The sequence below is a fragment of the Raphanus sativus genome, chromosome 7, assembly GCF_000801105.2.
Source record: "Raphanus sativus cultivar WK10039 chromosome 7, ASM80110v3, whole genome shotgun sequence".
NCBI lineage: Eukaryota > Viridiplantae > Streptophyta > Magnoliopsida > Brassicales > Brassicaceae > Raphanus > Raphanus sativus.
The window spans coordinates 2,691,466-2,718,499 of record NC_079517.1 but is presented as its reverse complement, the minus strand read 5'-3'; the positions used below and the strand labels follow the sequence as shown (position 1 = coordinate 2,718,499).

The following is a 27,034-nucleotide window of genomic DNA, read 5'->3' as shown; positions in this document are numbered from 1 at the left end:
ACCAAGTGTAACAATACAACTGCGAATACCATCCAAAATATCAAATACCTTTTGCCTACTCTAAAATCTTCTTCTACTTCGATTTCTTTTCTTTTTCATTCTTCTAACAAAAAGTTAACACAACGTGCGTACTAATTCGTTCGTGTCTTCCAAGTTTTGCAAGAAATCATACTGTACACTGTCACTGGGGTTAATAGAGCCTAAAACAATAGCGATTTAGATTCTCCTTTTTGTTGTTGCTGCTGTATATACAGTAGTAATTTATAACAGGAGCAAGTGCCGTCTGACATTACCTTCTGTTGCTATTTCTGGTACTGTAGCTTAGTCTCCGAGAAGTCATACCACTGCCACCTCCTCCATTCCAACCTCTGTCACCGTCGTCGTCATCATCATCGTCCTCATTGTAGGCCACTGCTTTTTTTGCAGATCTTGAACTTTTTCTTGGCGTTGGCCGTTTTCTCTTGACGTTTGATGAATAAATGGTGTAGTCAAGTGTATCTTCTCTCATCGCGTTCTTGAACTCCTGCAATAGAGAAAAAGATCAATGAATTTTATTTTTTTGGCAATGGAACTAGATTATAGAGGGGAGAACAAAACTTCTCGGCCTTTTACCTGATATCTCAGAACCAAGTCTTGATATGTTGAAGGTAAGTCGGTGCGAATTTCGCTGAGGTCAAATGCAACGTTCTGTTTGGACAGAGGATCTCCTGGCTTCAATGGCTCCGTCGGAGAATAGGCCTGAAAACACAAGCACGTTTTCGTGAACAGCTTAAAGAAAATAGGAAAGCAAAAAGAAGAGACTTCAAGCTCGAAAGAAAGAACCGTACTTGGCACCGTTCATCGTTTAAGCTGTACGTGACTTTTAAGTATCTCTTGAGCCTCAAAAGAAGCTGTAAAGCTATAGCTGATAAGCAATCAACCTGAAAAAGTACCAAAAGATAGGCTGCCATGAGATGAGACTAAAACGCCATTTATATATAGAACAAGCAACGATCATCTTATGAGGTGCTCAACATAAATCTGCAGCCAAACCCTGTATCCGCAATACCAAACAAATCCAATCTCTGAGAAAGTAAAAACCAAACTGACATTTTTTAAATAATTGGGTATATATGCTTAAAACCAAACCAAAGCCATGCAAGGCCCGGTTTACATGAGTTTAATCTTCCTACTGAAAAGGTGAAAGTTTCGAACCCAACTCTAATACCCTAGGAATCAGAGGAGAATAAAGTATGAAGAAGTACCTGAATTTTCTGCAGATCATCGGTGGACAATGCAGGCGGATCAGATGAGGTCACTTTGTGCACATTTGCTTCCCCATTATGGGTTTGATATGAATTAAACTGATCCCTCGGATCTTGGTATACTATGCCATTGAGATCAATGGGAGCTGGATGACCATACGAATTCCAATGCGTTTGTTCTTCTTGCATTCTTGTGTTCAAGTCCATCATGTGAATCTGTCCATGAATCGGATTTTGTTGGTACGTTCCATTTCCATGCTGAGACTTTGCGGAATCTTTATGTAACAAAGCCTTCAAATTTGACTCGATTGCACCAGCCCGGATTTGTATAACTCGGTTTATGGAATATACAAGATAGAGCGGCTCATCAGGTGTTGTGAATGGAAGTAACGCAAGGGTTTCAGTGCAATACCTGTTAAGAGAGACAGAAAGTTAGTGTTCTTTTTGCCTAAGAGAGACTATAAATTTTTTTTTTGTAGCAGCGTAATCTCACATAAGAAAGGATATCACTGAAACACTCCAGGTTGGATTATCAAACTTGCGAACAATAGATGTCATAAATTTGTTCCGAGAAATCCGGTTTCCACGGATAAGCTTGTAGATCCTTGAGACTCCGAGTCTAGCTTGTGTGAGAGTGCTACTAGTATGATCATTTTTCCCAGATATGTTTGTCGAACCCTTCTGCTGAGGATTTTGATTTGATTCTGAAGAGACCTGGCTTATGGATTGCATGAAGATGAACGACATTTGAAGTCCGTCACCCAGACGACTTTCAAAAAATGCCGGATACCTGATGAAAAATGTCGATGTGTGTTAATGAGCCAATCATTGATGATTGAATAATGTAAACTTTCGTAAAATCCAGAGAGAGGATTACTTTTCATGCATATTCATTAGTAAATGATGGGCCAGCTTCTGGTTGGCCTCGAGAGGATCTGTCTCTAGGGCAATCAAATAAGGAACACATGTAATAGGATGAACAAGACCTTGACGTAGCACAACTTCCACTATCTGCGGGAGAATAACTCTCATTAATTTACCGAAGAGTAAAGAGAAGCAAAGATTATATAATATTGTAAAAAGCAAACCTTGAGAGCAATCTGGCGAATTTGATCATCGAAGTCCAAGCATCTACCTAATATCTTATCCCAATACAACTGCACAATGCCTCCGCAAATGTTGGTGTCACCTGCACCAGCGGCCACAGGTACAGTATTTCCACCTTGCTCAATTGGGTTAACCGTGACATCACCAGCTTTATCAGATCCCAATTGTTTTTCCGCATCAAGAAGGTAGTCATACATGTTTTGCAGTGCTTGCATCTGGATCATGAGCATTAAAATAACAGGCTGTAACCATATGCAAGCCTAAAACAAAACATGCATGCCATAGTAACTGAAAAACACAAATATATGGGCGATATTTACCTTCATACGCCCGTTTGCTTCATCTGATAATGTACTCTCGATTATCTTTCCAATGTCTTCTTCCAACATGTACTCAGGCCGCGCAATTAGAATAAAACCTAGAGCCTACATGAGTTTGGGGTCACCATTATTCTAGAATAATACAATATTGAGAATGTACAAGACACTAGCACTATGTACTATACCTGCAGAGACCTGACTTTCAACGAAAAATCTTCCACGCGGAGATGTCGTTTGAACAAACTGAGACAGCCAGAGAGATTAAATTTCCTGCCACCTGAGGTGCTAATAAGAGAGTTTCCATGGCGAATAAGCAAGCCAAGACAAAAAAGGGACCGCCCAGCAATCTGCGTTAGCAAGATTGTTCACAATAAAGCTTCAGGATAATCCGTAGCTGGACTCATTGTAAAGAGTAACAGTTATCGCAAACAGTTATCGCAACTCAGACGATACTCGCTCTCAGGTGGGATATATAAACACTGAATATTACTATCATTAGGCGGTAAAATCACAATGAAGGTCAACGTAAGCAAAGAATAATGATCTTATAAAAGCAAGAGGAAAATGACATTCACCTGTTTCTGCTTAACTATAAACAAGATACCAGTCCAATGAGAAAAAAGAAAAGGCCTAAATTAAGGTACAGATGTAACCAGATCTACGCTCAAGCTACAATAGTACAACATACCGACCCCAGAAAAAAAATCCACTTGTAAAATCATGAGCATGAAACAAGATTCAAGAAGACTTTTAAGTGTTGAACCATAATAAAATTCTGATGCATGATCTTTTCAAATAAAACTCACCTGGTTGTTATCAGACCCTTGGGTCTCCAGCCGTTTTAAAAAGAACTGAAGAAGATGCTCAACTACATTAACACCTTTTCCCGACAATTTACTCACAGAACAAAGACACCTGCGAATTTGAAGGGTAGTACTAATCAGATATAGTAAAAAAACAGGTGAGTGATGTTTCTTAACCGCATGTTCCATGTAGATATGTGATCGTCCAAATAAAAATGAACGTATGCAAACGCCAAAAAACCATCTATAGAGCCAGGAATGACGGTTGTTGAGTAATAAAGTGTACCTAACGCATGCATGAACAACAGTTAGAAATGAATGCCGAACGATCATATGCTTTAGATCTTGCTCCAGATCTTCTGTGACACTAAGAGGCAGCTTGCGGATCAAGGGTATAACAGAATCGATAATGAAAATAATACTCTCTAGTAACTGTGCTCCTATTCTACTATCAACCTGCAACAAATACATGACGAAATGGAGGTTAGCACATTTAAAACTTTGAGATACTATTGCGGACACCTTTCACACATATGATTTCTTCTCAGGATAACTACCACCATTTTTCAAAGAAAACAAGCATAGCGAAGCTCGTAAAAGAATCATTAATTTACAAGAATTTTAATCATAGTGGCCATATATAACCTGACTCTTCAAATACGGCTGTAGGGTAATAACAAATTTCGTAGGGTCTGAAGCCGGTGTACACAGCCCAGGATCCACCAGACAGAAAGCATGCAAAGCAAGTACATAAGGAAGCACTTGCACCTCTCCCTCTCCACGGCTCAGTTCTTCTACCTGGCAGAATAAAGGATGTTAAATATTGGTAGTCTACCAACCCAGCAATACACAGACAAGAAGCATTAATGTTGACCTGTAATATATATTCCAGTAAGCACTTGCAAATCAGCTCGCAGCGCCGGCGTACCGATGCAAGAGCAACTGGGTTGATACCAGCAGCTTTAGTTGCTTGAGGGAAAAAATCAAGGGCCAGGGCACGCTTAATAATTGTTACAAGAAGCTGGTGATTTGGGGTCCTCCTTAACAACCCCACCATTTGGTTAGTTTTCGTTTCCACTTCCACTGGAATGGAGCTAGCATCACTAGCAAATTGAGTATGATGCCCTGGAGGTTCCTCAAACCAGAATTCATAGAAGGTTTTGCAAACAAGATCCTGCGAATGAATTTTTTTGAAGTATATATCTTGTAAGGCCAGGAAAGATCAAATAGCAATGCATAGTGAAATACAAAGTTACCTGGATACTAGACTCATCATCACTGATACGAGATAATATCTCTGCACATGCACTTGTAAATTCAGAGAAGTTGGGATTTGAAGTACACATGTCACGTATTATCTTGATGGCTCGTTTACGAACACTCACTCCAGTATCCTTAATCCTTTCAGCTACCTTCTCAAAATACTGCAAAAAAAAATTTCCTTAGGTCCGCAGAGACACAACAATAGTAGGGCCATAATGATAGGGGAAAAAGGTCAGTTTACCTTTAAACCAACATCAGGATGTGATGCAATATGCCTACCAACAAGTTCAAGTGCTGCTTCTCTAACAGATATTGCAGAATCACAAAACCTTCCTTCAACAGCCAACTGAACACGCTTATCACACAATACCTCTGGATCAGCTTCAACAATTATGCTAACCTGTTATGGTCAATATGAGAATGTATTATCATTGCAAGAAGAGCATAACTGCATTCTGGTTTTACCCACAAACAGAGATAATTATGTGTTTCAAAACTTTGCTCACTTACTGCTCGCATAGCTTTGGCCCTAATAACGGGAGAGTTCTCTCTTAAACTAGCCTAAAAAAATAATACAGTTAGAGGAAAGAGAGAATAAAAAGTTATAAAAAAAAAGACACATACAAAACACTTTCACTAACCAGGAGCATGTGTAGAATCTTATCAAATCCTCTGGAAAAGGAACTGTTTAGTCCAAGAGCTAAAGTAATTCTCTTAATAGCATCTCTTGTTAAGAACGAAGTAGTTGCTCCAGAGTTGCGGATTATTGACTTCGCTTTCAGTCTGGCAATGTAATATTTGAAATTCTTCTGAGATTTTGGGACATCTTTATACCAAAGGCAAAGATAAAACCTGCAAAAAGTACCTTCTATATAAGACCTACCTAAATTGCAAAATCCGCATGACAGGAGTCAGGAACAAACCAGCAAATGAAAGTATGCACATCATCAGCAGATCCAGCATCCTGAAGGTAATTCAAGAGCATTTGTTGCACCACTTCTGTCTGTGTAACCACATTTGGATCTTCTTCTGACTCCAACATACCAGTGCCCTTGGTGTCCGTCTTGCAGTAAGACTGCAGTACAAGAAGTTGCCTCTTGCTTATGCAAAAGGGACAATGCCAATTTCGACTTGGAATGTCTAGTTCCTTTAAACCCAAACAGTCTGCATGAAACCGCCTTTGACAAATTTGACAGCCTAATAAGTTCCCAGCCCTTTTACCTAAACAGAGAGCGCAATCTTTTGCAACAGATTGGTCAAGTTTGGTTTCAGTATCTGATTCTAGTAGCGCCCAGAATCTGTCTCCACTGCAGAGGACAGCATCTTGTTTTAATCTTGCAGCAATTGTACCTAGCAAGTCGATGGCCATTGACCGGGCAGAGACGTCTTTTGATTTCAACCCTCCATTATGCAGAAGTATGACGCAGAGAACCTGCAGGAATTAACCTGTCAGAGCGGAAAGAAAATTGACTACTTAAAAGAAACACAGTAACAAACTACGTTTACCTCAAGAATGGGAGACACTGATGGATATTCAGGAAGATTCAATGCTGTCAGTAAATCATTAACAAGGTTCTCAATCATCACTTTTATCTCAGAGGCATCTTGAGCCTTTGCACTGGCAAATCGTTCAAGGACACGAGTCCAGAAAAGGCAACATGTTTCTGTAACCGCCTCATGACATTTAATTAGGTAGCCATCATCAACGGGCGTCTCCAGTATGGAGTTTGCACCGGAAGCCTGTCTCAGGGTTTCAGGAAGGCTTGTGCTGTTGTGAACCAACTGAATGAGTAAAGCCGTGACCATTTGAATCTGCTTCTGTTCTTCATCAGGGAGAAGATACGTTCTGAGCACTCGTCTCGAGGAAGGTAACTTCCATAACAATTGAGATAACTCATCTATCACATACGTTCGGTGATGAGCATATGAATTATATATCTGCATTGAAGTAGAAATTTAACAACATTCAAAAACAAAATCCTTACGTGAAGACACTGATATATAAAAGAGAAAACACAACAAAGATGTGGAGTAAGTTTAAAGTCTTACACCACCGATTAGGCTAATTGCTTTAAGTTGCAGAAGTTGGATATTTTCCACCAAAAATGTTGTAGAACTTGTCTTCAACAGTTGTAAAATGCAACTGTCAGACAACCTTTCTACGAACAACAGGTCCTTGAGTAAGCCAAGAATAGTGCAAAGTTTCTGTAATGCAGTATTCACTGCTCCAGAGATCCTACGAAACGGAGAAATCAGATGGGAAAATAATATCAGAAAAATTCGGGTATTAATCAGTAAACCTGTTCACTCCCGACTTCTTCACTTTGCCACTTTTTACTGTTCTTCTCCTTTTACTGGCTGAGCTCATGTCAGGATCGGGATCATCATCATCATCACCTAGAAAAGCATGTGGCACATATCCATATGTCAGATATTTGTAATTAGACATAACTTGTGCAGTCGAAAGGGGCAATCTTTGAGCTTACAGACAAGGATAAAACTAAAGTTCTAGATATAGGGAATGACATGCCATGCACTATACAGAATATGCACAGCACACACAACTTCCAAAGTAAATCGGAAAACAACCTTCAAATGCCACATTATCTGCCGGTTTACTTGCGTTACGGTATGATGGATCATAAGCAGACATAACAGCCATCATTTGGTGCCTAGAAAACTCCAGAATTCTCTCAATTACCTGATTGAAAAAAATACAAAAACAAAAAACTGAGTTAGTAAATGGTGAATGGTGGCAGTATGCAGATACGTGTAAGCGTGAGCAGATTCCAGGGAAAAAAACACCTAAGAAGCAATCACCTCTTCCTTGTAGAGCTGCTTTGGCATATCAATGTTTGCCATCACTGCAAGCGATGCATGGATGGACTCAAGGGCACCAAAAACTAACCCAATTGAATCTGAATCTGACTGAAAAAAATTTGCACCAGGAAGTGTTAGCTAAAAAGAAAAGGACATATTGCCACTTTCATAATACTAAACGTTACTACACAGTAAAAAGAGCTCATCATTAATGCGTTTCTTGCAAGTCCAAGAGAATATAATTCAAACAGAGAAAAACAACTTTGATTGAAAGCTAAATTGTAACGATAAAATAGTACATGCGTCGAGCGCAACATGAAAACAATCCCACATAAAGCAAGAGAGACGCAAATAGAAAATTACTCACATGCTCACTATTAATGGACAAGCCTTCTGCCCTATGTATTTGATGATCCAGAGTGTGCAATAACCTCGACAGAATATCAACAGGTACCATATGCAGAAGCATTTTTGACCTTATAGTCATCAACTCAGCCACAAGAACACGAACTTCATCAACAGGCACGACTGACCACTCTGCTCCATCCCTATCATCACCAGGGATTTCAGCTCTGCCACAGAAGTCCTCCAGCATCTCACAAAAGCTTTGAACGATGGACTCTAAATAAGCATCAGCGAACTACTATTGTTTAGTGGGTAGGGGTAACTGCAAAGAGAAAAAGAATAAGGACAGACAGACCGACCTTGAAGCACGGAAGAATCTGGCTGAACTGAAGATGCGCCAGGGCCAGCACCATCTTTACGTTTTTTCTTGCCCTTTGACTTCTTCGAAGCAGAAGATTCCTGCAATTTATTCAGTTATGTCCACGGCACATAAGATACTTATAGAGGAAGATTGTGGTGACAGTCTTACATTCATCTTGGCAGTTTCAGGTCGAGATTCAAGAGTTGTAATATCATCTCTCGGTGACTGGTTTATCAAAGGTTCGGAATGCCAACTATGATCTTCAACATGATTTGATCGTAATACCCTTTTCACAGGCTCAGGCCTGATACTCCTACCTAAATGATGGTCGGCCTGTCGCTGAATCTTGACAGGAACACTTGACTCGGGACTTTTCTGTTGAAGCTCTTCATTGGTACAGACTGGTTCGCAGGTCGGGCCTGATAAATTAAAAGTTGTAGTAAATAAAAAACACAAACATAGTAAATTTATCAAACACTGGCGCAATAACAAGCAAACAAACAACCATTAAAGCTCAGAAGTCAGCACAAGTGGAGCCTAGCATAGAGGTTCACTACCATCTGAATGGGGTGAATAGGGAAGGAAGACACTGCTAGTATCAAGCATTAAAGGCATCTTCTTAAATGGCAATTAAATAATCTAAATTTAAAAGGTTTCTCTCCCTAAAAGGCTTCCAATATTTTCCTCAAAATCTGTACCACTCCACACTATATAACCAAAAAGGGAAAAAAATGAGAAGGCTTCATTTACCAGGGGTGGCATACTCAAATGCTCCAGGATTGCATCGTAGAACTTGGTCATATAACTGCAAAGTCTCCGTGGAATTACAGTTCAGCGACCTACCCTCGTTTCTAAGATCGCTGCAAAGATTAAATCAGGGAGAAATAAGTCGGTGCCCTCTACAAGCTAAGCTACGTTACTGCCGAAAGAAACACAATCTGAATCTCAGAAAATATATAAAGTCAAGGTTGGCTGCGACTTTAACCAGCACATAACCAATTTGAGAGATAGTCTAGCAACGAAGCAGATTAAGATTCTCATCCAAATCACTAACTAGTTTTCTGATTTCCATTCACTAGCCGAAAAAAAGAGCTAGAGAGAGTCTGAAGGGAGAAGACGAATCAGATTCACTTACAGGTAAGAAACGTCAGTTTCTTCAAGCATGTTCGCGATTCTACTGGACTGAGAGAGAATCTCGCCGCGATTCAACGACCTGGTGCCGCCGCTAATACCATCGCCAACCTCATCGAACAGCTTGAAATCCCCAGGCTGAGTCGAGCCGCAGAATATCGGTAACGAGGGGAGAGGCAAGTGAGAAGCAACCTCCGACTGCACTGTATTGGCCAAACCGATCCCGAACTGAGTCGAATTCGAAGTTGAATCCCATCCGGAACTGCTTGGGTTGCTGCTCATCGTTTCGGATCGTTTGAACTGAAGTCGCGGATTCAAAAATTAGGGTTTCCAGAAATCAGATTTCGAAGAGTTTGCAAGGTTTTCGGAGGAAGTTTGTGAGTCATAGAGAGAGAGTTGAGCCCTAGATTGAGAAATTAGGGGGAGAATGGAGATGCAATTGGCGGGGAAAGTAAGAGCATCATTATCCCAAAGCTCTTTTTAGGGTGGCTTAACTATTTTTTAATAGTTTTTAAGTAGTAAAATGACTTAAGAGACATAGCTAAGAGATTTTAAAATTTACCACCTCCAATGCAAGTTGCTTAGTTAAGAGTTCTTAAAAAAGAATTAAACATTTTATGAAAAACATGTCTAAACAAGATAATCTCAGTTGGTTGAGAATGAGAGAATATGTGTGTGATCAAACTTGACTGGAAACTACAAGACTTCCTCCACGACAGAAAACTACAAGTTTACTCCCAACGCTACAAGACAACAAGACAGAAAACTACAAGACTTCCTCCACTCCGTGACACAAGAAAACTCCCAATACTCCATTCTTTGACTCTGTCTTGACCTGAAAGATGAAGATGAATCAATAACCAGATACTTCTAATATTTCATGAAACATCACTTTACCGTAGAGATCATCTCCTTTCTCAGCGTGGTCAAATTCAAACTGAGGCATCACCATAGGCTCTAACTTAACCCTCCCACCACGTATGTTCTGCACACCACAAAACCAAAAACAAAACAGAGTCAGAAACAAAACAGAGTCAGTCCATCAACATCTCAGCGTGGTCTCGTTCCTCCACACCCGTTCTTTAAGCTATCATAGACACTGCTTTACACAACTAGCAACTGAACAATCACACACCTGTCTCATCATGTAACAAGCTCCACCCTTTATAATGATAACATGCTCTCGTCTTTGCATGCATCAGTACTTCAACATCCTGCAAAGATAAACAAAGCTTCACATCACCATTTTATTTTCTTGCAGAGACAGAGCAAAATAGAACTAAAACTGAGATCATAAAAGAACAAAACCTTGCAAAAGACTCTGGTTGTTTTGAAATCAAAGGGCTTCATCAAGTTCACATATAATATTTAAAAACGAGAGCATTGTCACAGAGCAACCAAATATATGAACAGCTTCACAGAGAATTATACCACAAGATAACAATAATACATCAAGATGAAACATCAAAGTTCTCTCCGTTATGTTCTCACAACAGAAAAAGCAGAAACTATGATTCCACATAAACACCATACATATCTCTCTATGTTTCAATCAAACGAGTAAAAGTAACAAAATCAGTATACATGATGAACCAATCATCAACGATGTACCTAATCGCCAACTATATGAGAATCTGGAAACTCCTATCAATCTGAATCAAAAGAATTAGACTTGGAAGCAGACGCAGAATCAAACGAGAGGGAATCTCCGGAAACTCCTTGACGATTTGGTGATTCGGTGAAACATAATCAAAATAGATTTCGGGAAGAAGATGAAGAAACGGATAAAGATCGCTCTCGAGTTCGTCTAGAGAGAGAGAGAGAGAGAGAGAGAGCCTTGGAGAGAGACACGTGTTACAAGAAACGTTTGTTCCATCGCTTAATTAGGATACGTTGTTTAGCTTATTTGTCTTTTTTCTTTTTCTTTAATTACTAAATACACTAAAAACTCCTTAAGAGCCCTGCTTTAAAGATGCTCTAAGAAGTCAGCTTCCCCTGCAATTTTCCTGATTTTATTAAAATACATAAAATGATATTTAAGGTAAATTTTACCTCGTTGAACTACCATTAATACCCCCACGATCTTAATTGATTGGCAGTTACCACTCCGTAAGTAGCAGGGGTAGTTTCGGGTAGATACTTCCCTACTCGAACTATGAAAAGATATTACCCCTCATTAATATTTGAAATATAATTAATTCTAATTACATTCAAAAAAATTATTATTTTCAACGCTAAAATACACCAGTATTATTTTTGATGGTTTTTTGTCTACATAGCAAACATGTTGAAGCTATTTAAGTTTGTGAACTATTTGAAATTTGCTATAAAAATATTTTATATTAACTAATCAGTGTAATTTTACTACTGTATAAATGGATTTACTCTTCCTGTATATCACTTCACTACTTTTTGACCCAACAGAACTAAAAACGCAACATTCGGCCGGCCCATGGGCTTTAGAGTGTAAAAACCTAGGCCTTGCTATATAATACAATAGCTGGGAAGCCTGAAGAAGTCTTGTTCCAATGAAAACAACTAACACAGTCCTTAAAACTATTCTCATATGGAGTTTGTATATTGCTTTGCCGACGTCAATAATTTTTATATGTCATCTTCTGACTTCTCAGCACTGGTCGGTCACAAGAATCTGTAATTTGTGTGGCCGTACACAATCACTTTCCAACAAACTCAAGTCAACATCTTATACTGACATTCAAGATATTTTTTCAGTGAAGGATCTAAGCTCACGTGTCACTTTAACTTGCAAGCAATAAGCTCCCAAAAGTTTGGAAGAATCCGACAAAAAATTCCACTGATATATTATATATATTTTCTCCTCATATTATCAATGACATTACCTTTTTGTGAGGATATAATAACATTACCTAAAATGAGATTTTAAGTAACGACCATATATGTATTGTAACAAACATGGATTAAGTTTAATGAAGAGGTTGGTGCACCCAAAAAAAAGTAACAACCATATGTATACATGCCTCCAAAAAGATTCTAACATCCAAACTAAGTTAATAAAAAGTAACAACCATATGGAGATTCTGGAAAATTAAAAGAAATATACAAAGGGAGTCATATCCATGTATTGACTGATAAGATTCTAACATCCAAACTAAGTTAATAACTTAAAACTAGGAAAAACAAAACAAAAACAACAACAGACATATCTGTAAAAAACCAAACAGGGTCTCATCCTATTCTTCCTGCAGACACCTGATACTTTGTACTATCCCAGAGTGTTCTTCATCTCTTTAACCCAAAACACACACAATACAACAAATATTACTTCCACTGGAAAAGAAACAGCAGCAGGAGTATTGCTAAGCCGTTGTGTTATCCGAGGATGGTTGTCTTTTTTCAATATCTTCTTGCATTCCGAAGAGGCAAAGAATAGTACCAAAAACATATAAGATAAGATACTGTATGTTCTCCTTTGGGGCGATTGGTTGGTTATATGCATAGCAAAGACTAGTTTCAAAAGGCAGAATCATAATGAATTGCATTGTACTCCCTCTGGTATGCTCCGAGGCATGGGTCCAACTGCAACGTATCTCTGTGGCATCGGTTTTGGAAGAGCGGATGGTCCGGAGACTGGTCCCTTGCTGTGAAACCTAGCGAAACGGTTGATAACAGAGAATCTTTCCAAGTCCTCTATGTCGAATTTTATTTCTGCCATTGACTGTGTTTTCTCCAGTCTGCACCAAAGAAAATAGGTAAAAAGGTCATTTAATATGTTATGAGAAGAATGAGCAGCTGCTTAAAGTAGTTTCATACCTTTCAAAGCTTTCTTTGAGTTTATTTGCTTTATCTGTTAAACTTTTAGCAAATTCAGAAGGTTGCACATCCTCAATCTTTTTCGGTATGCTGTTAAATATATTCAGGGTTAAAGAGTTTCTCAATAAGGAAACTATTTATAATGTGACTAAAATTTTTCAGTACGATGATACTTACTTGTCAATCTCATATGAAGATGGTGGCAAGACACTCTCTCTTTTGTGGGTAAGGCTGCAAGCATCACCAATCGTTGCTCTTGCAATGAAGAAACACAAAACATCATAGCTTGACGATGCTTCTGAAAAGAGGAGGAGTGAGGGTGGAGGATCAAATAGCTGCTGCATAAGCTGTGATGTTACAACAAGTCTTCTCTTCGAACGATGCAGTGGTGGTGAAAATTCGAAGGTATGAGCATCATATTCGGCCTACAAAAGGAAATATAGAATCATAACAACATTCAGCATGACAAAATCATATTCCAATCATTTTTAACCATACTCTTTGAAGTAACATTACCTTCTCAGCTACGAAGTTAGCAACTCTGGCCCATTCCTGTTCTGCCTCACTGCAGAAAGAATGTTTCTTTTAAGTTTATCGAATGAGAATAAAAGGGAGAGGGGAACATCAAAACATCTAAAGAGTATGGGAAAGACCTGATTGTGTGATCCCTTTGGGATGCATTAGAGACTTCTTCATGCCAAGCCAGCTTCTTTGTTCTCATACGTTTCCCTTTCTTTGGTACGATGATCTCTGCATGTTTGTTCATTGTGATTAAAGGCTTAGAATGCTGAGGTAACTGATCAGGAATCTCTTGAGATTCATGTGTAGGTTGAATCACTGGGCCAGGGAACGCAGATGACTTAAGCTCTGAGCTCAGTCCGCTATCCATTGGCAGTTTGTTAAAATCTTTGTTGGAGACAGTAAAATCAGAGATATTCTTAGCGGCTGCTCCCTGCTCTTGAGGCAAACCAATCCTCAGTTGCAGATTATATCCTGTGGACGACATCTGTTGGGCCTTTTGCCAGGTTGTGACATCACTTTCCAATATCTTACCGGGAACTTTGAGTGGTTCTTGCTCCAAAAGATGCTGGCGAGTTGGTAAGTCCTTCCACACATTGAACTGCTGATTGATACCTCCTTGGGGTGATCTAGTCTGACTAGTGGTGTGACCTCCAAAGCCAGCATCCAAATTAACTCCTGGAAGTGTCGCATTGCCAGAAAAAGATGCTACAAATGGATTAGTCGTCTGCATTTGGGATACAGACACTGTGGATGGATCATTCTGTTGTGTGAACTGCGGAAACATCCCTGCTTGTCCGAGCTGACGAGGCACAAGTGAAGACATACCGGCTAAGTGACCTGCAGACGACTGAGCTGTACTGGAGCGATGAATCGCTGTCTGAGGTTGTAGCTGATCAAACACCCCCGAGGACTGCAGGTACATATTACCTGTAGGTAAATTATCAGACGACATTCTTGATATCTTTGGTTGAGGATTGCAATCCACCCAGTGACCAGCCACGTTCGAGGACCTCTCAGTGGAAACAGGAGTACAATCATCCTGAAAGAGACCTGGTCCCAGCTGATTCGAAGGCACCTGGAACCCAGGAAAGCTAGACTGTTGTTGCTTATCACTGTCTATGAAGTTGGATATGTCATTGACGTCCGCAGATATTTCCATGTTCTGATATGTTAAGCCGCTAAACACCTCAGGAAGAACAGTATCGCTGCTAGAAGCTTCCGCAACAGCGGTCTGCATAAGCGCGCTCCAGCTCCCACTCTGCATAGATGATGGGAAAGGACTGGAGAGATTCTCACAGTCACCGAATACTCCAGAAGCAATCTCGGAGATACTACTATCTTCCATACTAAACAGAATCTTCTCTTCTAGTGGGTCAAGAGGAACCAAACCTTGAGATAGCTTTGTAGTACTAGTATCCTTCTGCTGAAACGAAGACCAGCTTGCTTGTTCCTCCTGCCTCCCACTGAGATCTTTTGAAGAACTGTTAAACTGTTGAGAAGGGAGATCTCCGAAGTGGATAGAACCTGCCTCGGACATACCTCTCCCTTGAACTCCAAGATTCGACATAAATGTTCCCTGCTGTAGAGGTAACTGTGGTGGAGATGAAGCATATTGACTTTGAAGGAAAGGGTTATTAAAATCCGATAAGTGCATCAAAGGTTTCTGTGATTGACCACTAGGAGGCGTAGCTGCTAGACTGCCATGTTCCTGAAACATTGCTTGGATGGGAGGCTGTTGACCCATATTACCACCTCTTGCATTAGCAACCGGAGCACCGTACAGAGAAACATCAGGCTGCTGAGAACCAAAACCCATCGAAAACATGGTTCTATCGAGCGTTCCTAGCTGGCCCGGGGTTGCATTCCGCTGCCCCCAGTTCAGATATCCTTGTGAAGAATCATTTAGAGGCATTTCATTAAGAAGAGGTGGAAACTGCCTGCTAATGTTAGCTTGCTTCTGAGCTGTAGATGCGTAGGGGTTTGAAAAGCTCTGCTGCTGCATTTGAAGAGCATGTAGTTGCTTGAGCATCACCTGCTGCTGCAACAGCTGCATCTCATCGTAACCAGACTGCTTCATAAGGCTTATGTTGCTAAAGTGGTTGCTGCTGGACAGCTAGTTTCTCTTGAGGCCTTGTTTGGAAACATAAACCACGCCACTGGATTCTTCAGTTATGTCAGAATCTGTTGTCAGGATTGGACTAGTCACAGAATCAGAATCTTGATGATACTTGAAAAACGAGCTTACAAGTCTTTAGTTGGTTAAACAAACTAAGCTTTCACATAACAACAACACATGTTGGATTTTGCATCTCTTTGATGTTCAGATAACTTCCACATGCATTAAACTTGTAACATCATCAACAGCTTATCCTTCTCCCAAGGACCAGTAGATCCATCAACATCTGCAACACCAAACAGTATTCAAGAGATGTCAGTCATCCCAGTAATGCAATGCCAAAACTTTAATTGCTCTAACAGATCCTTCTAACCTTGTGGACAAATTTACATAAATTGGGGGGAAGAACACAGAATCAAAAACATTAAAGTAGTAATTTTTCAGTAAAGAAAACATTAGATTTTCTAAGACCTTAGAGCTAGCTACAAGATGAAACCAGAATCAATCAAACTATAGAACAGAAAAATTCAAAGAGAAACCCAGAATTTACCAGAAGGAAGCAAATTAAGAAACCGTGATCTAGGACAAGAGAAGCTGGGGAATCGTCTAGGGTTCTTCTTCTTCTTCACTGGAACCACAAACCCACGGCTCAATTTGCCACCAAAATAAAATATATTTTATATATATATATATATAAAACAGAAATAATTTGTTATTTATTTCTTTCCCCTCTTCTTTTCAAGCTTCTCTCTTCTTCTCACCTTGAATTGAAATTCACGAAAAGAAAACAAAATCCCAGACAACTATTTTCCTTTTTTCTCTGTATAGTAGACTCAGAAAATTTCTGATTTTTTTTAGAAATGTTAAATCTTCGGACGAGAAGCCGAAGAAGGCCAAAGGACAGATTACTACTGCAAGAAAATAAATACAGTAAAAGAAATAAAGAGAGAGAGAAACCAATTTTGGTCTGAAAAAATACAAAAGTTAATAAATTCATTACAAGGAAACGAACCTCAGGTTCGGAGTTTGGTTCTGTAACAAAGGCGGTAATAGCGTGTTTTTCGTGTAGTAGATTGTGGATGCACTTTGTAGGTTGTTTAGATTTAACGGTGAAAGATTATGTTGAGTTTAAGATCGGACGTTGGGGATTTATTGGAGAAAGTTGACCTAGATAACTACGAATCGTTTGCTTCAGAGATAGGCTGATTATAAAAAGTTGGTAGGAATTAGCTCTGTGATAACCCCCACGCGCTTTAAACAAAGCGTGGACTTTATTTTCTCTTCACCCACTGTAACGCTTGTGTATATTAATTTTGATAAATAATTTAATATCCTTCTAATTTTCTCTTAATTGTCCCATATTCTCTTAGTTTATGAAATTAACTGGTGGTGGACAGTAAGCAAATACATATTTTTAATAATCGGTTTAAAACAAAAACAAACATTAATTCCCACCAAAAATATGAAAGGGTATGCAAAACCTTCAGTAAGTTTTCTCGAGCAGAACTTACAGCAATCTCTCAGTCCAGGAGCAAGAACCTTTGATCGATCGGGACTGGAACCAGAGAATCTTTAGTGTTTTCTGAGTAGCAAATATTCAAAAGACAAGAAATGATTATCGAAGGACTTCAGATTTGGTTATGTTCCACATGTCATGTAAGAAAAGAAAATGGTCGAATGATTTTTCGGATTTTACACCTTTTTAAGGAATTGAGATTCCGGAAGAGATTCGAAGGTTGGAGTCTGCTCCTCCGCTCACTACGCTGTCTCCTTTCCACCAGTCAGTACATAAAACCTTATCCTTGTGTGTGTCTATAACTGACAAAGGCCACTGCAAATGGAAATGGAGGAAGAATATCAGTTTCAAACCAAGGAAAGAGTAGTAGTGTGTGTGTGTGTGTGTGTACTTACAGCGGTTCTAAGATCCCAGAGCATGATTTTGCCATCATAGGAAGCTGAGACCAAGTGAAACCAAGAGCTTTTGTGCCACTTGCAAGCGGAAATCCATGATGCGTGTGAAGCAAATTGAAACACTGGAGCAGATGTTCCTACAGATTGTATGAAGAGAGTTTATCAGCCAGAGTAATAAAGTGAATGGTTATATATTTTGACTCTGCTTGTGCTCTGACAGATATCTCACCAGGCTTACGAGGATCCCATACTCTAAGGATTGGATCTGAACCACCGGCTGCTACAAGCGCAGAGCCTTCACCGCCAACATCTATCGTGTTGAGAGCTTTTCCACAGAACTACATTTTGACAGAAACAAACTCGCTCTAGGCTTCGATGGAAACAAACTTAAAAAGCACTCATTTTTCAGCAAAGACGGGTCTGTTGTGTAAACGCAAAGGAGTTTGAGAAGGCATACCAAGTTCAAAGATTCTTTCCCTGTCGAAACATCCCATCTCCTAACGGAATGGTCCCATGAACACGAATATATTACATCATGCTCCGGCCAAACAACTGATGAGACACACTGTGTGTGTCCAACAAATGAAGTATCCGCCTCTCCCTGCAAGAAATTCAGTATCGAAACTGAAATTAGATACTTCAACTCAGAAAACACAACGGTTGGAGAGTACACCTGTCTCTTCCTAGCAAACAATACGTTTTAAAAGAGTTTGCATATCATCCAGAGTTTACAGAGGGTACCTCTAAATGAGTTTCCTCGGCCTGATTATTCCCTTTTCTTCTCTTCCCTGCTACTGACAACTCTGAAGTAGCCTCATCTGTGTCCCATAAATTGATCGTGCAATCCCATGAACCCGAGCAAATCTGGATTACATTACACAGCAGGTGAGCACGATGGAATACAAAGTAGTTTCACATGCGATACACAAGTTTAAGCACAAGTGGAAACGGCAAACCTTGCTCCCGTATTTCTGAGCTGCAACACTTGCCACCGACGCCTTGTGCCCACGCAATACCTTGTAAGCCCCAACTCTAGTAGTAGGGTCACCAGATTCAGCTGTATCAACCTTTATACAGAAAAAGATGACTTTAGTCAAACCGGAATATTTACCTTTGTTAATATATTATTATCTATGATTACCTTAAACAATCTCAATGTTCGATCTTTAGCGCCAGTTGCAACAGTAACATTTTCAGCACCTGGATGGACAAATGAACAAGAAAAATGTAAAGAAGTGAGAGATGAGCGAAAAAAGGTGAAGTCATTCTTTCTTAATACTATTTGCAAGTGAAGAACATGCATATTATAGATTTATCAAGCTACTACGAATAATACCTTCGGAGTTAACAAAAGCAATAGAAGAGATAGCCCCAGTGTGGCCTTCTAAAATGTGTGTACACGATTCAGCAGAGCTCCATATCCTAATCAGAAGAAAAAACTTAAGATTCTTGCAAATGTTGACAGCAATACAAAGAAAAAAATAGGCAGATGCATACATGATATGATAAATGATTCAAATGATTACCTTCCTAAACCATCATAGCAGCCGGTCAAAATGAACCTGAAAATGACAACAATGAGATCAGGACAACCACTTACACAGCGTTAACAAACAAGAACAAAAGACTATATCCTTTTAAATCATAACAATCACTGATTCACTGGATGGGCCTTATTTGTATGATTCTAAGCAAAAAAATCCATACAAGGAACGGGTGACGTACATTAACCCATTACACAGTTCTACGATTCTCTATACGGCACCAACCAACAGTTTTGTAACACAAACAATAAAAATAAGATTTTGTAGATCAAATTACTTGTGTAAAAGGTGAAAACACCGTAAACTTATATGACCATTCTACACAACACAGTAATAAAGAAGACAGAGAAAAAAAAAGAAACTACCTGGGAGAAGAACCATCAACAGCACTGACCCAGTCATCATGCAATGAGGGTTTCTCCTCCTTCCGTGGCGCCACAGCCCTTATGTATTCTATCTCAAGAGTTCGTTCCTATAAGATTCCATAGTTGAATTAAGTACAAGATTTATCAACACCAACTTGCTGTGCCTCACGAAATAAATAATAAAAAAAAAACATTACCGCTGAGATTCCCTTGGCGAGAAGAAACTGCTCAAGTGACATTCGAATAAGCTCTCCATCGATCAAAAAGTCAAATGCCTCATGTTTCTCTGTTGTTCAATCCAGAGATAATCCCACTATTATATTGCATGAAAACCCTAACCATAAACAAGGTAAAAAGAGACATAGAAGTATATACCGAGAGTGAGAAGAGAGTTGACGATGGAGGAGAGACCGAGACGAGTGACATTGGAAGGGATAACGACGGAGCTGGACGGAGCTTGGAACGGGGAGTCAAGCTTCGTCACGAACTTCACGTGGATTACTTTAGCCGCGTCTTCTCCTCCGCCGTCCATTATCGCCTCTAACTTCTCCACAGGTTACAGAGAAATTAGGGTTATATCTAACTTGAGGAGAAGAGATTCTGAAAAAGAGAAAAAAAACACTTAGCAGGGTTTAAGGAAATAATTACGAAACTAACCTCTTTTGGCCTCAGTTCAAAATGGGCCCACAGTATTAAGACCTTTAATTTGGGCCCTTCTCCGGCCTCTGAGTTTTCAATAATCATGAGAATTCTTCTCAGTTCTTCGAGCTTGGGTATGAATTATTACATTGGACACGTGTCAAAACATCATAGCTTTGTGACGGGATCTGTATCTGCTCGGTCGTGAAGTTATCATCGCCTCTTTCCTTCAGTGATCTGCTTCCGCTTATAAAACCTACGTCGAAAATCTCACACTCTCAGTACTCTCTCTCTCTCACTAGATCAAGGGGTTTGAGCTGATTCTGTGCCCTAAAATTTGGCGCCTTGAGCCACAAAACCTCTCCCAATTTCACTCACTCGCTAGGGTTTCGAGTTGGGTCTGCTCCTTCTTACTCGTTGATTCTGCTCCTCCGTGGTCTTAACAATGGGGAAGGCTTCTTCTCCGGTAAGCATTCCAATTCCCCGTTTTCTAATTGGCGCGTTCTTATCTCGTGAATTCGATTTAGGTTTCTAGGGTTTAGTTGGGGACTGACAAGTATCATCAATTGGTTCTCTTTAGGAAAGACTCGATTTTTATTCAATTTTAACTCAAAAAAATTGATTTCTGATGTTTAAGGTACCGAGAGGAGGCCTAGTCTCTGGGGATTGAATTAAAACGATTCCAAAGGAATGCGCTTTTCGTTGAGTTGATTCAAGAAATGGTTATACATGTCACGCAGTTCAAAGTTGTAGTAGTAAAGGTTGTTGAATATGACCTATGGAGGCGGGGAGGGAGGAAGTCAACGGAGAGAATCACAAGACGGCAATGACTTTGCCTATGCACTCGCTAGAATGGCCGTGGCGCAGGTATGCGAGAGCGTCGAGATCAGCACTCTCCAGGAATCGCATCCACGTGAAGGTGCGAGGTTCAGTTCTTTTCAAGAGTCTGCGCTGGAGAGACTGACGGATGTGGTGATACAGTACATTCAGAGCGTTGGGAAGACGACGCGGTTGTATGCTAATATGGCTGGTAGAGCAGAAGGTAATGCGTTGGATGTTGTTCAAGCGCTAGAGGATTTGGGGTCTGGATTGGGTTTCAACGGTGCTCACGATGTTGAGCGTTGTCTTGCTGATTCGGGTGTGGTTAAGGATATTGTTAGGTATACAGGTGAAGCGGAGGAAGTGCCTTTTGTTTATTCTCTTCCTCGTTTTCCTTTTAACAAAGGGAAGAGACGAGCTCCCAGCTTCTCTGAGATTGGAGCAGAGATGCCTGATGAGCATATTCCGGTTTGGCTTCCTGCTTTTCCTGAAACCAAGATGCCTAAGGAGGGCGAGGAGGCTAATGTTGACAAAGTAGAAGGAGAGGTGCAAAGCAAAGAAAACGGATTGTCTTTTGATGTTGATAGGTTAAAAGTTCAGAAGTCTATGGATCAGGAGGATGTTCAGGAACCAGCAGAGGAACCGGAGGGTAATCCATTCCTTGCTGCACCAGTTTGGGTTAGAGAGAAGAACGTGCCACGTGCGTTTTGCCCGTCAGAGCCTGCGAATGAAGAAGGTAGCATTGGCCACGTTCCTGAGAAGCAAGCGAACAAGAGTCCTCGCATTCCACCCCTTGAGGAGGCACATGCTCCACCTGGCATGATCAACGACGAGAGCAGATTAGGTGGAACTGAGGATGATGGACAGAAAACAGATGGTGCAAGAACACAACGAGCTTTGCTCCGTTTCAAGATTGGAACTCGAAAAATCTCTATGCAGAGCTTAGAAGATAAGGGTTGGTTTCTAGAGGATGGAGACAAGAGGGAGAAGAAGGTAGAACGCGAAGATAAACTCGAAACCATTGACACAGATGTAAATTAGGTATTTTGTGACTTAGAATTTGTAGACGGAATACCATTGCTTCTTGAGTGTAGTGATAGTTTGCAATTGAATACGTTACTCGTTAGGAAAATGATATTTTTTACTGGCTCAAACTACTGTGAAAGATGTGTGGTCTTTATTTAGCATCATCTGCTGGTGAAACATTCTTCTTCAAATAGAGATACAATATCCTCACATCTACTGAGAATTGTTTTCCTTTTGAGTGTGGCCGTGTTGATGATTCAAACATAATTCAGAAAAGTTGTGTTTGATCTTCACTTTGCTAAATGGATCACACATCATGTACCTTTATCTTAAGTTGAGTCTTTACATAAAAAAAATTAGGAAAGGGTTCAAAGAACCAACAAATCACATGTTTTCTACACTTTAAATTGATGATTTAGATCCTTCTTACAGTTATACGTAGGCATATTAGCAATGGAAAAGCTGCCTGGGTTGCCCACTGAGCATTCCTGGAAAAGCTGCAACCTCACTTGTCACGACTTCACTTATCAAGTCCTTGAAGATTAGTCTCTCTATGTCTAACACTAACCCAGGTGTCTCTCCTTCAATCTCCTTCCAGTTCATGCCTTGGCTTTGCAGGTCCTCCCAAATGAGGTCTTCATCATCCTCATCCAAGATACAGTTTGAGTTATCTTGTAATCGATCAATCTCTGAACACAGAGATTCCAGAAGTTCTTTCCCTCTTGAACTTTTGTCTGTTGTCATTAGCGAGCTGATGGATGATGTTATGTATGGCTGTTTTGTGCACCCTTCTGCTGCGAATTTACGAGCTAAGATCTCGTTGACGGTGTCAAACACGAGCTTCCTCCTGCTTCTCTCTATCAGGTTCGCCGCCTGTTGTTGTCCGAATCCTCTGCCTCTGTGTTTGTTGTCATGTGTAGCACTGCCTTTCTTGTTCTGTTCCAGGACAAAGAAAAGGCTCGGATTGATTGGTAGGTGTGCTTGGTGCAGCTGGATGCTTAGCATGTTGTAGTCGATATCTTTAAGAAGCCCTGATGCAAACAGTATCTCTGAGATGTACTTGTGGTCACCATTTCTTAGTTCTGCACCTTCTTCCATCAAACTCTCAGTAAGTTCAGCATCAGGCTGATTTAGACTCGTGTTACTCTCAGGCCACACAATAGATCTACATAAGTTGTTGTGCTTGTTCACCCACAGAGACTCTTCAGAACGTATATGATCGTCGTCTGTGGCAAAGGAAACAGTTACGGTTAGAACTTTTAAACGTATCAAAGTTTGCAATCTATTTTTGGGTAAACTTTCTCAGCTACTCACCTTTAAAGACAATGGATATCTTCCTTACAGGGGATGGTGACTCATCGTCGTCGAAGGCTACATCAAGAATTGAAACTGGACTAGGCTGCTCCACCGTAATTTTCAGAGGTTTTGGCAGTGGCCTCATTCCAAGTTCTGGACTCTGCATTGGTAGAACAGATGGACTCGGTGAAACATGTATTTAGCAAATAAACTGAGAAGTGAATTTTACTGTAACGAGAAAAGTTTGTACCCTTTGTTTTGGTGTGTGCTGCTCCGTTAAGTCACATTTATATCTGCTTGTAACCTCAATGTCAAGGATAGAGGCCGAGCTTAAGTTGCTGTCAGATCTTAGACTTCTCAAGTCACTGCTCTCATCACTTAAACGGTCTTCAGACTGCTGCATGCCGCGAGATTTCATCCCTGGTTTTCTTCTGGGGGAGGATGATGATTCTGTTGTCTGTTGCCTGCTAAGCTGTTGTCTTTGGATCTTGTTCGGTTCTGGTTTTGGAGACGTTGGTCTAGACTGCTTCTCGAACCCAAGCTTCTTTGGCTGTGTTCTTGGGCTGACACTAGGCTTCTGGCCCTTCCCTGACTTGGCCATCTCGATCTTCGACTGTAATGATCTGGTGCTAGTGTTTCTTGTTGCAGAATCCGTCTGGCCCTTGTAAAAGCCTGGCCTTGGGGTCACATCCATGGCGCTCTGCTTCCTCGGAGTAACTTTCTGGTTCTGCCTCAGGTTTGAAACCTTGACATTTGGTAAAGCAACACTCCGCAGCGGCGAGGAAGTGGTGGAGCTAGAATTGCCCGTCTCTTTGAACACTGGAGCCGATGCTGCTTTCATAACCACAATAGAGGAAGATCTGATACTCTTGGGCGATGGACTTGGCTGCATAAAACTGGTTGAGCTCAGGGAACTGTTGTCATCATCTTTGCTCATTAACTGCTGCGTCTTCTCCATCGCTTCGAGTATCTGCTGTAGAGCTCTGAGATCTTTCTCGGACTTTTTGAACTCAAGCTGCGAGAGCCTCTTCTGTATCTCACCGTAAACCGTCAGCGTTGCTGCAGCGTCAGCTGCTTTGACTTGGTTCCTAGCACCATCCACTTGCGTCCATGGAGCTGTCTTCATAGGAAACTTGGCAGGCATCATCTTCTTGACTGAATCAGAACTTCTTGCTGCTTCCACTCGGGAAGGTGGCCTGGGAGAATCGCAGAAGTGGTTCTCTCTGCTCTGATCAGTAACAGGCTCGTCTGGAATGACATCAAGACCCATCAGCTTAGCAATAACACTCGACGTTGTTCTTCTGTGACCCGCTACAAGGTGGTCTTGCGGCTCTGGCGAGCAACTAGACTTTGCGCTCTTAAAGGAATTCGATCTGCTGTCTAATGACAACCTTGGTGTCTCTTTGAACTTGGCGCCTGTCTTTCTCGTCTCCCTCTCATCGTAAGAGAAACGAGGACTGTCTTTCAGCTTCACTACTCTCCTTCCTTCACTCCATGGTGATGGTTCTTTGAGAAGAGAGACGTTAGCTCTGGCTGATTTAGGTTGCTGAGACAAGACTTCTTGTTCATCTCTGGCTCTTGTCTCTTTATGAATAGAGCTTCTCACAAGCTCCCTTAAATCACTCGACATCATTAAACCGCCCCACCTCGGCGACGACCCGTTGGTCGTCTGTTCTCTTGCAGGAGTCTCACCATTACTCGTTTGAACCAAACCGGGTTGTTCAAACTGAGAAGTCGTGGTACTGATATCTGCAGAGGAGAAGCTAGAGGAGCATGGTGAAGAAGAAAAGGACAGTCTCGAGGAAGATTCTGATGAGTGTTTCTCCTTTGCAGCCTTCTTCTTCTTCTTACTCTTCTCCTGCAATTCCATTAGTAAAATTCACTTTTTTAGATCCCATGGAAATTAGCATTTTCTCTGCTGGTTTACAGATTCTTACCGTCTCCTTGTTGTCCGTTGAAACGTTGGTAACACCGACATTGTCACTTGTTTTGCCTGCAGTAAAAAAAAAAAAAAAACTCTCAAGTCAAATCTAGCTTTGTAACCAATACCTAGTTGTGTACTTGTGTTAGTTAGTTATACACACCTCTAGATAATTAAGTATAGGTAATTTAGAAACTATGAACATCTATAACACAAGTCATGTTCTAGAGCTTTGGTTTCTTTGTGGTCCTGAATCTTAGATTTAAAACTAGAATACAAAAACGTCTCATGTTGAAGAACTTTCCTCAGGTTTTTAATGGAGAGGACACTTGCAAGGAAAGACTTAAAGAGAGAGAGAAAAACGTTACCTGAAGGCAGAGACTTAAGCTCATCTCCGCCAACGGAAACACGTCTCGCCGGATAATGCTGCCGGTAAAACACCTGAAAGATCCCATTCATACATCCGAACTGTTTGTTCAGATTTGGATTCTCATCTGACAAGTTATACAAAAGCTTCGCCGACATCTTCTTCTCTGTATGTCTTCTTTAGCTCTGGTCTCAGATGGTTTTTTACTCTAAAAAGACAATGGAACTCTGGGATTGTCTCTTACCAGTTCCTCCTCAGTTGTGTGTCTGAGAGGAAGAGGAAAAAAGAGGCAAGAGGACAAACAAGAACCCAGAACTAAGACAAAGGTAAAGCTACTTGTGAAGTTACGACCAGACAGGAAATGAGTTTTGCTCTGTGTTTGTTCTCTTGGAGGGTTCCTTGAAGAAGAAAGAAGAGAAGGGAAAAGAAAAAGGGGTTTCTGTTTGTGTTGTTTTTGAGAGAAACGGATCTGTAAAAGGCAAAGGAGCTCTCTCCACAATTATATTATGGAGAAGCATATATAAAGGACATATAAACATCTGTTATGTGATGGTAGTATATACACATGCGTGTACACATGTATACGTGTGTATCCGTAGATTTATACATGTAAGAGAATGTATTGATGATATATTTTTTAAAAAAATATATACGACAAACCATTGAAAACTCTGCTTGGAAATAATGAGGTATCTATTTTTCGTGCCTCTCTGATGTGATGCACATGAAAGCACAGACCAAACTAATTATTTTTCTTTATTATTTTTATTTTATTTTAACAAGACATATAATTGGGATAAAATTCTTTATTATTCGGGGTTTATCCGTTTATTCAATCGAGTATACATACAATATTTAACTGTTTCTCTGTTTTGGGTTGATGTATCTACTCTCTACTCATTTGTAAGAAAACTAATTAAATGGTACAGTTACTAACATAATAAATAATAATTACTGGTACAATTACTAACATTATAAATAATAATTAATGAACAGAGAAAGGAATAATAAATGAAAATAAAAGAGGTTTCCTTACACATCCATGTGGACAAAATAATGTGGGTGGGTCTCATAAGTCTTTGGTGCTCTTTTACATCTGCATGTGGAGTTTGTCAGAGACAGACATCAAAACTTTTATCTTAAAACAAATAAATATATAAAGAGGAAATCCTATTAGAAAAGATAAAATAAAAGAGGAAACTAATTGCCAATAACAAAATTACAATTAATAGTTTAGGAAGAAAGTGGATTGGATTGGTGCACTGGAAGAAAAGCTTGCATGGTCTTAGATTGGTGGGTCTTACAAAAGAATACTTCTTTTT

General features: G+C 40.2%; 5 protein-coding genes and 1 non-coding gene across 6 annotated transcripts; 1 reads left to right on the top strand and 5 right to left on the bottom strand.

Moving 5' to 3' along the window:
• Positions 1-227: 227 nt before the first annotated feature.
• On the bottom strand, positions 228-9,820 carry LOC108817426 (sister chromatid cohesion protein SCC2). Its single transcript, XM_018590105.2, has 28 exons — positions 9,399-9,820; positions 9,014-9,123; positions 8,432-8,682; positions 8,262-8,361; positions 7,925-8,178; positions 7,558-7,665; positions 7,327-7,438; positions 7,038-7,134; positions 6,787-6,973; positions 6,244-6,675; positions 5,661-6,169; positions 5,379-5,589; positions 5,248-5,298; positions 4,979-5,137; positions 4,731-4,898; positions 4,349-4,648; positions 4,120-4,272; positions 3,761-3,930; positions 3,478-3,586; positions 2,857-3,018; positions 2,672-2,776; positions 2,333-2,566; positions 2,122-2,255; positions 1,738-2,034; positions 1,245-1,656; positions 828-920; positions 613-738; positions 228-523 (listed from the first exon to the last, which is right to left on the bottom strand). The coding sequence occupies exons 1-28, from the start codon at positions 9,674-9,676 to the stop codon at positions 290-292; spliced, it is 5,556 nt and encodes a 1,851-aa protein (XP_018445607.1). The 5' UTR covers positions 9,677-9,820; the 3' UTR covers positions 228-289.
• A 148-nt stretch (positions 9,821-9,968) lies between these two features.
• LOC108816743 (ferritin-3, chloroplastic) lies at positions 9,969-11,240 on the bottom strand. Its single transcript, XM_018589311.2, has 4 exons — positions 11,006-11,240; positions 10,530-10,608; positions 10,292-10,379; positions 9,969-10,229 (listed from the first exon to the last, which is right to left on the bottom strand). The coding sequence occupies exons 2-4, from the start codon at positions 10,587-10,589 to the stop codon at positions 10,138-10,140; spliced, it is 240 nt and encodes a 79-aa protein (XP_018444813.1). The 5' UTR covers positions 10,590-10,608; positions 11,006-11,240; the 3' UTR covers positions 9,969-10,137.
• A 1,127-nt stretch (positions 11,241-12,367) lies between these two features.
• Positions 12,368-16,774, bottom strand: LOC108817864 (uncharacterized). The gene is made up of 7 exons (XM_018590685.2): positions 16,586-16,774; positions 16,375-16,452; positions 13,840-16,110; positions 13,703-13,751; positions 13,364-13,611; positions 13,187-13,276; positions 12,368-13,107 (listed from the first exon to the last, which is right to left on the bottom strand). Exons 3-7 carry the CDS (start codon positions 15,783-15,785, stop codon positions 12,900-12,902), a joined length of 2,541 nt encoding a protein of 846 aa, XP_018446187.1. The 5' UTR covers positions 15,786-16,110; positions 16,375-16,452; positions 16,586-16,774; the 3' UTR covers positions 12,368-12,899.
• Positions 16,775-17,221: 447 nt separating this feature from the next.
• On the bottom strand, positions 17,222-20,249 carry LOC108814532 (ribosome biogenesis protein WDR12 homolog). Its single transcript, XM_018587127.2, has 13 exons — positions 20,020-20,249; positions 19,842-19,930; positions 19,645-19,751; positions 19,262-19,297; positions 19,072-19,157; positions 18,877-18,935; positions 18,692-18,802; positions 18,477-18,599; positions 18,193-18,336; positions 17,965-18,073; positions 17,736-17,872; positions 17,523-17,655; positions 17,222-17,406 (listed from the first exon to the last, which is right to left on the bottom strand). Exons 1-12 carry the CDS (start codon positions 20,174-20,176, stop codon positions 17,527-17,529), a joined length of 1,287 nt encoding a protein of 428 aa, XP_018442629.1. The 5' UTR covers positions 20,177-20,249; the 3' UTR covers positions 17,222-17,406; positions 17,523-17,526.
• Positions 20,250-20,920: 671 nt separating this feature from the next.
• LOC108817703 (uncharacterized) lies at positions 20,921-26,382 on the top strand. Its single transcript, XR_008936524.1, has 2 exons — positions 20,921-22,143; positions 25,655-26,382. It is a non-coding gene; the product is annotated as an uncharacterized LOC108817703 (transcript).
• On the bottom strand, positions 22,396-25,870 carry LOC108817702 (protein LONGIFOLIA 1). The gene is made up of 5 exons (XM_018590460.2): positions 25,714-25,870; positions 25,362-25,417; positions 23,675-25,282; positions 23,443-23,584; positions 22,396-23,354 (listed from the first exon to the last, which is right to left on the bottom strand). The coding sequence occupies exons 1-5, from the start codon at positions 25,868-25,870 to the stop codon at positions 22,576-22,578; spliced, it is 2,742 nt and encodes a 913-aa protein (XP_018445962.1). The 3' UTR covers positions 22,396-22,575.
• Positions 26,383-27,034: the final 652 nt, after the last annotated feature.

What these genes read in the sequence shown, in the direction of transcription:
- LOC108817426 (XM_018590105.2), bottom strand. Translation starts at nt 9,676, where the DNA reads ATGAGCAGCAACCCAAGCAGTTCCGGATGGGATTCAACTTCGAATTCG. An exon ending in ATCCTGATGTTGGTTTAAAG is followed by an intron (nt 4,899 to 4,978) that starts GTAAACTGACCT and finishes TTTTTTTTGCAG; the next exon opens with TATTTTGAGAAGGTAGCTGA. An exon ending in TACTGGAATATATATTACAG is followed by an intron (nt 4,273 to 4,348) that starts GTCAACATTAAT and finishes TTATTCTGCCAG; the next exon opens with GTAGAAGAACTGAGCCGTGG.
- LOC108816743 (XM_018589311.2), bottom strand. Translation starts at nt 10,589, where the DNA reads ATGCAAAGACGAGAGCATGTTATCATTATAAAGGGTGGAGCTTGTTAC. An exon ending in CTTGTTACATGATGAGACAG is followed by an intron (nt 10,380 to 10,529) that starts GTGTGTGATTGT and finishes TGTGGTGTGCAG; the next exon opens with AACATACGTGGTGGGAGGGT. An exon ending in GAAAGGAGATGATCTCTACG is followed by an intron (nt 10,230 to 10,291) that starts GTAAAGTGATGT and finishes TTCATCTTTCAG; the next exon opens with GTCAAGACAGAGTCAAAGAA.
- LOC108817864 (XM_018590685.2), bottom strand. Translation starts at nt 15,785, where the DNA reads ATGAAGCAGTCTGGTTACGATGAGATGCAGCTGTTGCAGCAGCAGGTG. An exon ending in TCTTCATATGAGATTGACAA is followed by an intron (nt 13,277 to 13,363) that starts GTAAGTATCATC and finishes TATATTTAACAG; the next exon opens with CATACCGAAAAAGATTGAGG. An exon ending in CTCAAAGAAAGCTTTGAAAG is followed by an intron (nt 13,108 to 13,186) that starts GTATGAAACTAC and finishes TCTTTGGTGCAG; the next exon opens with ACTGGAGAAAACACAGTCAA.
- LOC108814532 (XM_018587127.2), bottom strand. Translation starts at nt 20,176, where the DNA reads ATGGACGGCGGAGGAGAAGACGCGGCTAAAGTAATCCACGTGAAGTTC. An exon ending in TGCTATGATGGTTTAGGAAG is followed by an intron (nt 19,158 to 19,261) that starts GTAATCATTTGA and finishes TCTTCTGATTAG; the next exon opens with GATATGGAGCTCTGCTGAAT. An exon ending in GGAAAGAATCTTTGAACTTG is followed by an intron (nt 18,074 to 18,192) that starts GTATGCCTTCTC and finishes GTCAAAATGTAG; the next exon opens with TTCTGTGGAAAAGCTCTCAA.
- LOC108817702 (XM_018590460.2), bottom strand. Translation starts at nt 25,870, where the DNA reads ATGTCGGCGAAGCTTTTGTATAACTTGTCAGATGAGAATCCAAATCTG. An exon ending in GCTTAAGTCTCTGCCTTCAG is followed by an intron (nt 25,418 to 25,713) that starts GTAACGTTTTTC and finishes TTTTTACTGCAG; the next exon opens with GCAAAACAAGTGACAATGTC. An exon ending in AGCACACACCAAAACAAAGG is followed by an intron (nt 23,585 to 23,674) that starts GTACAAACTTTT and finishes CTACCAATGCAG; the next exon opens with AGTCCAGAACTTGGAATGAG.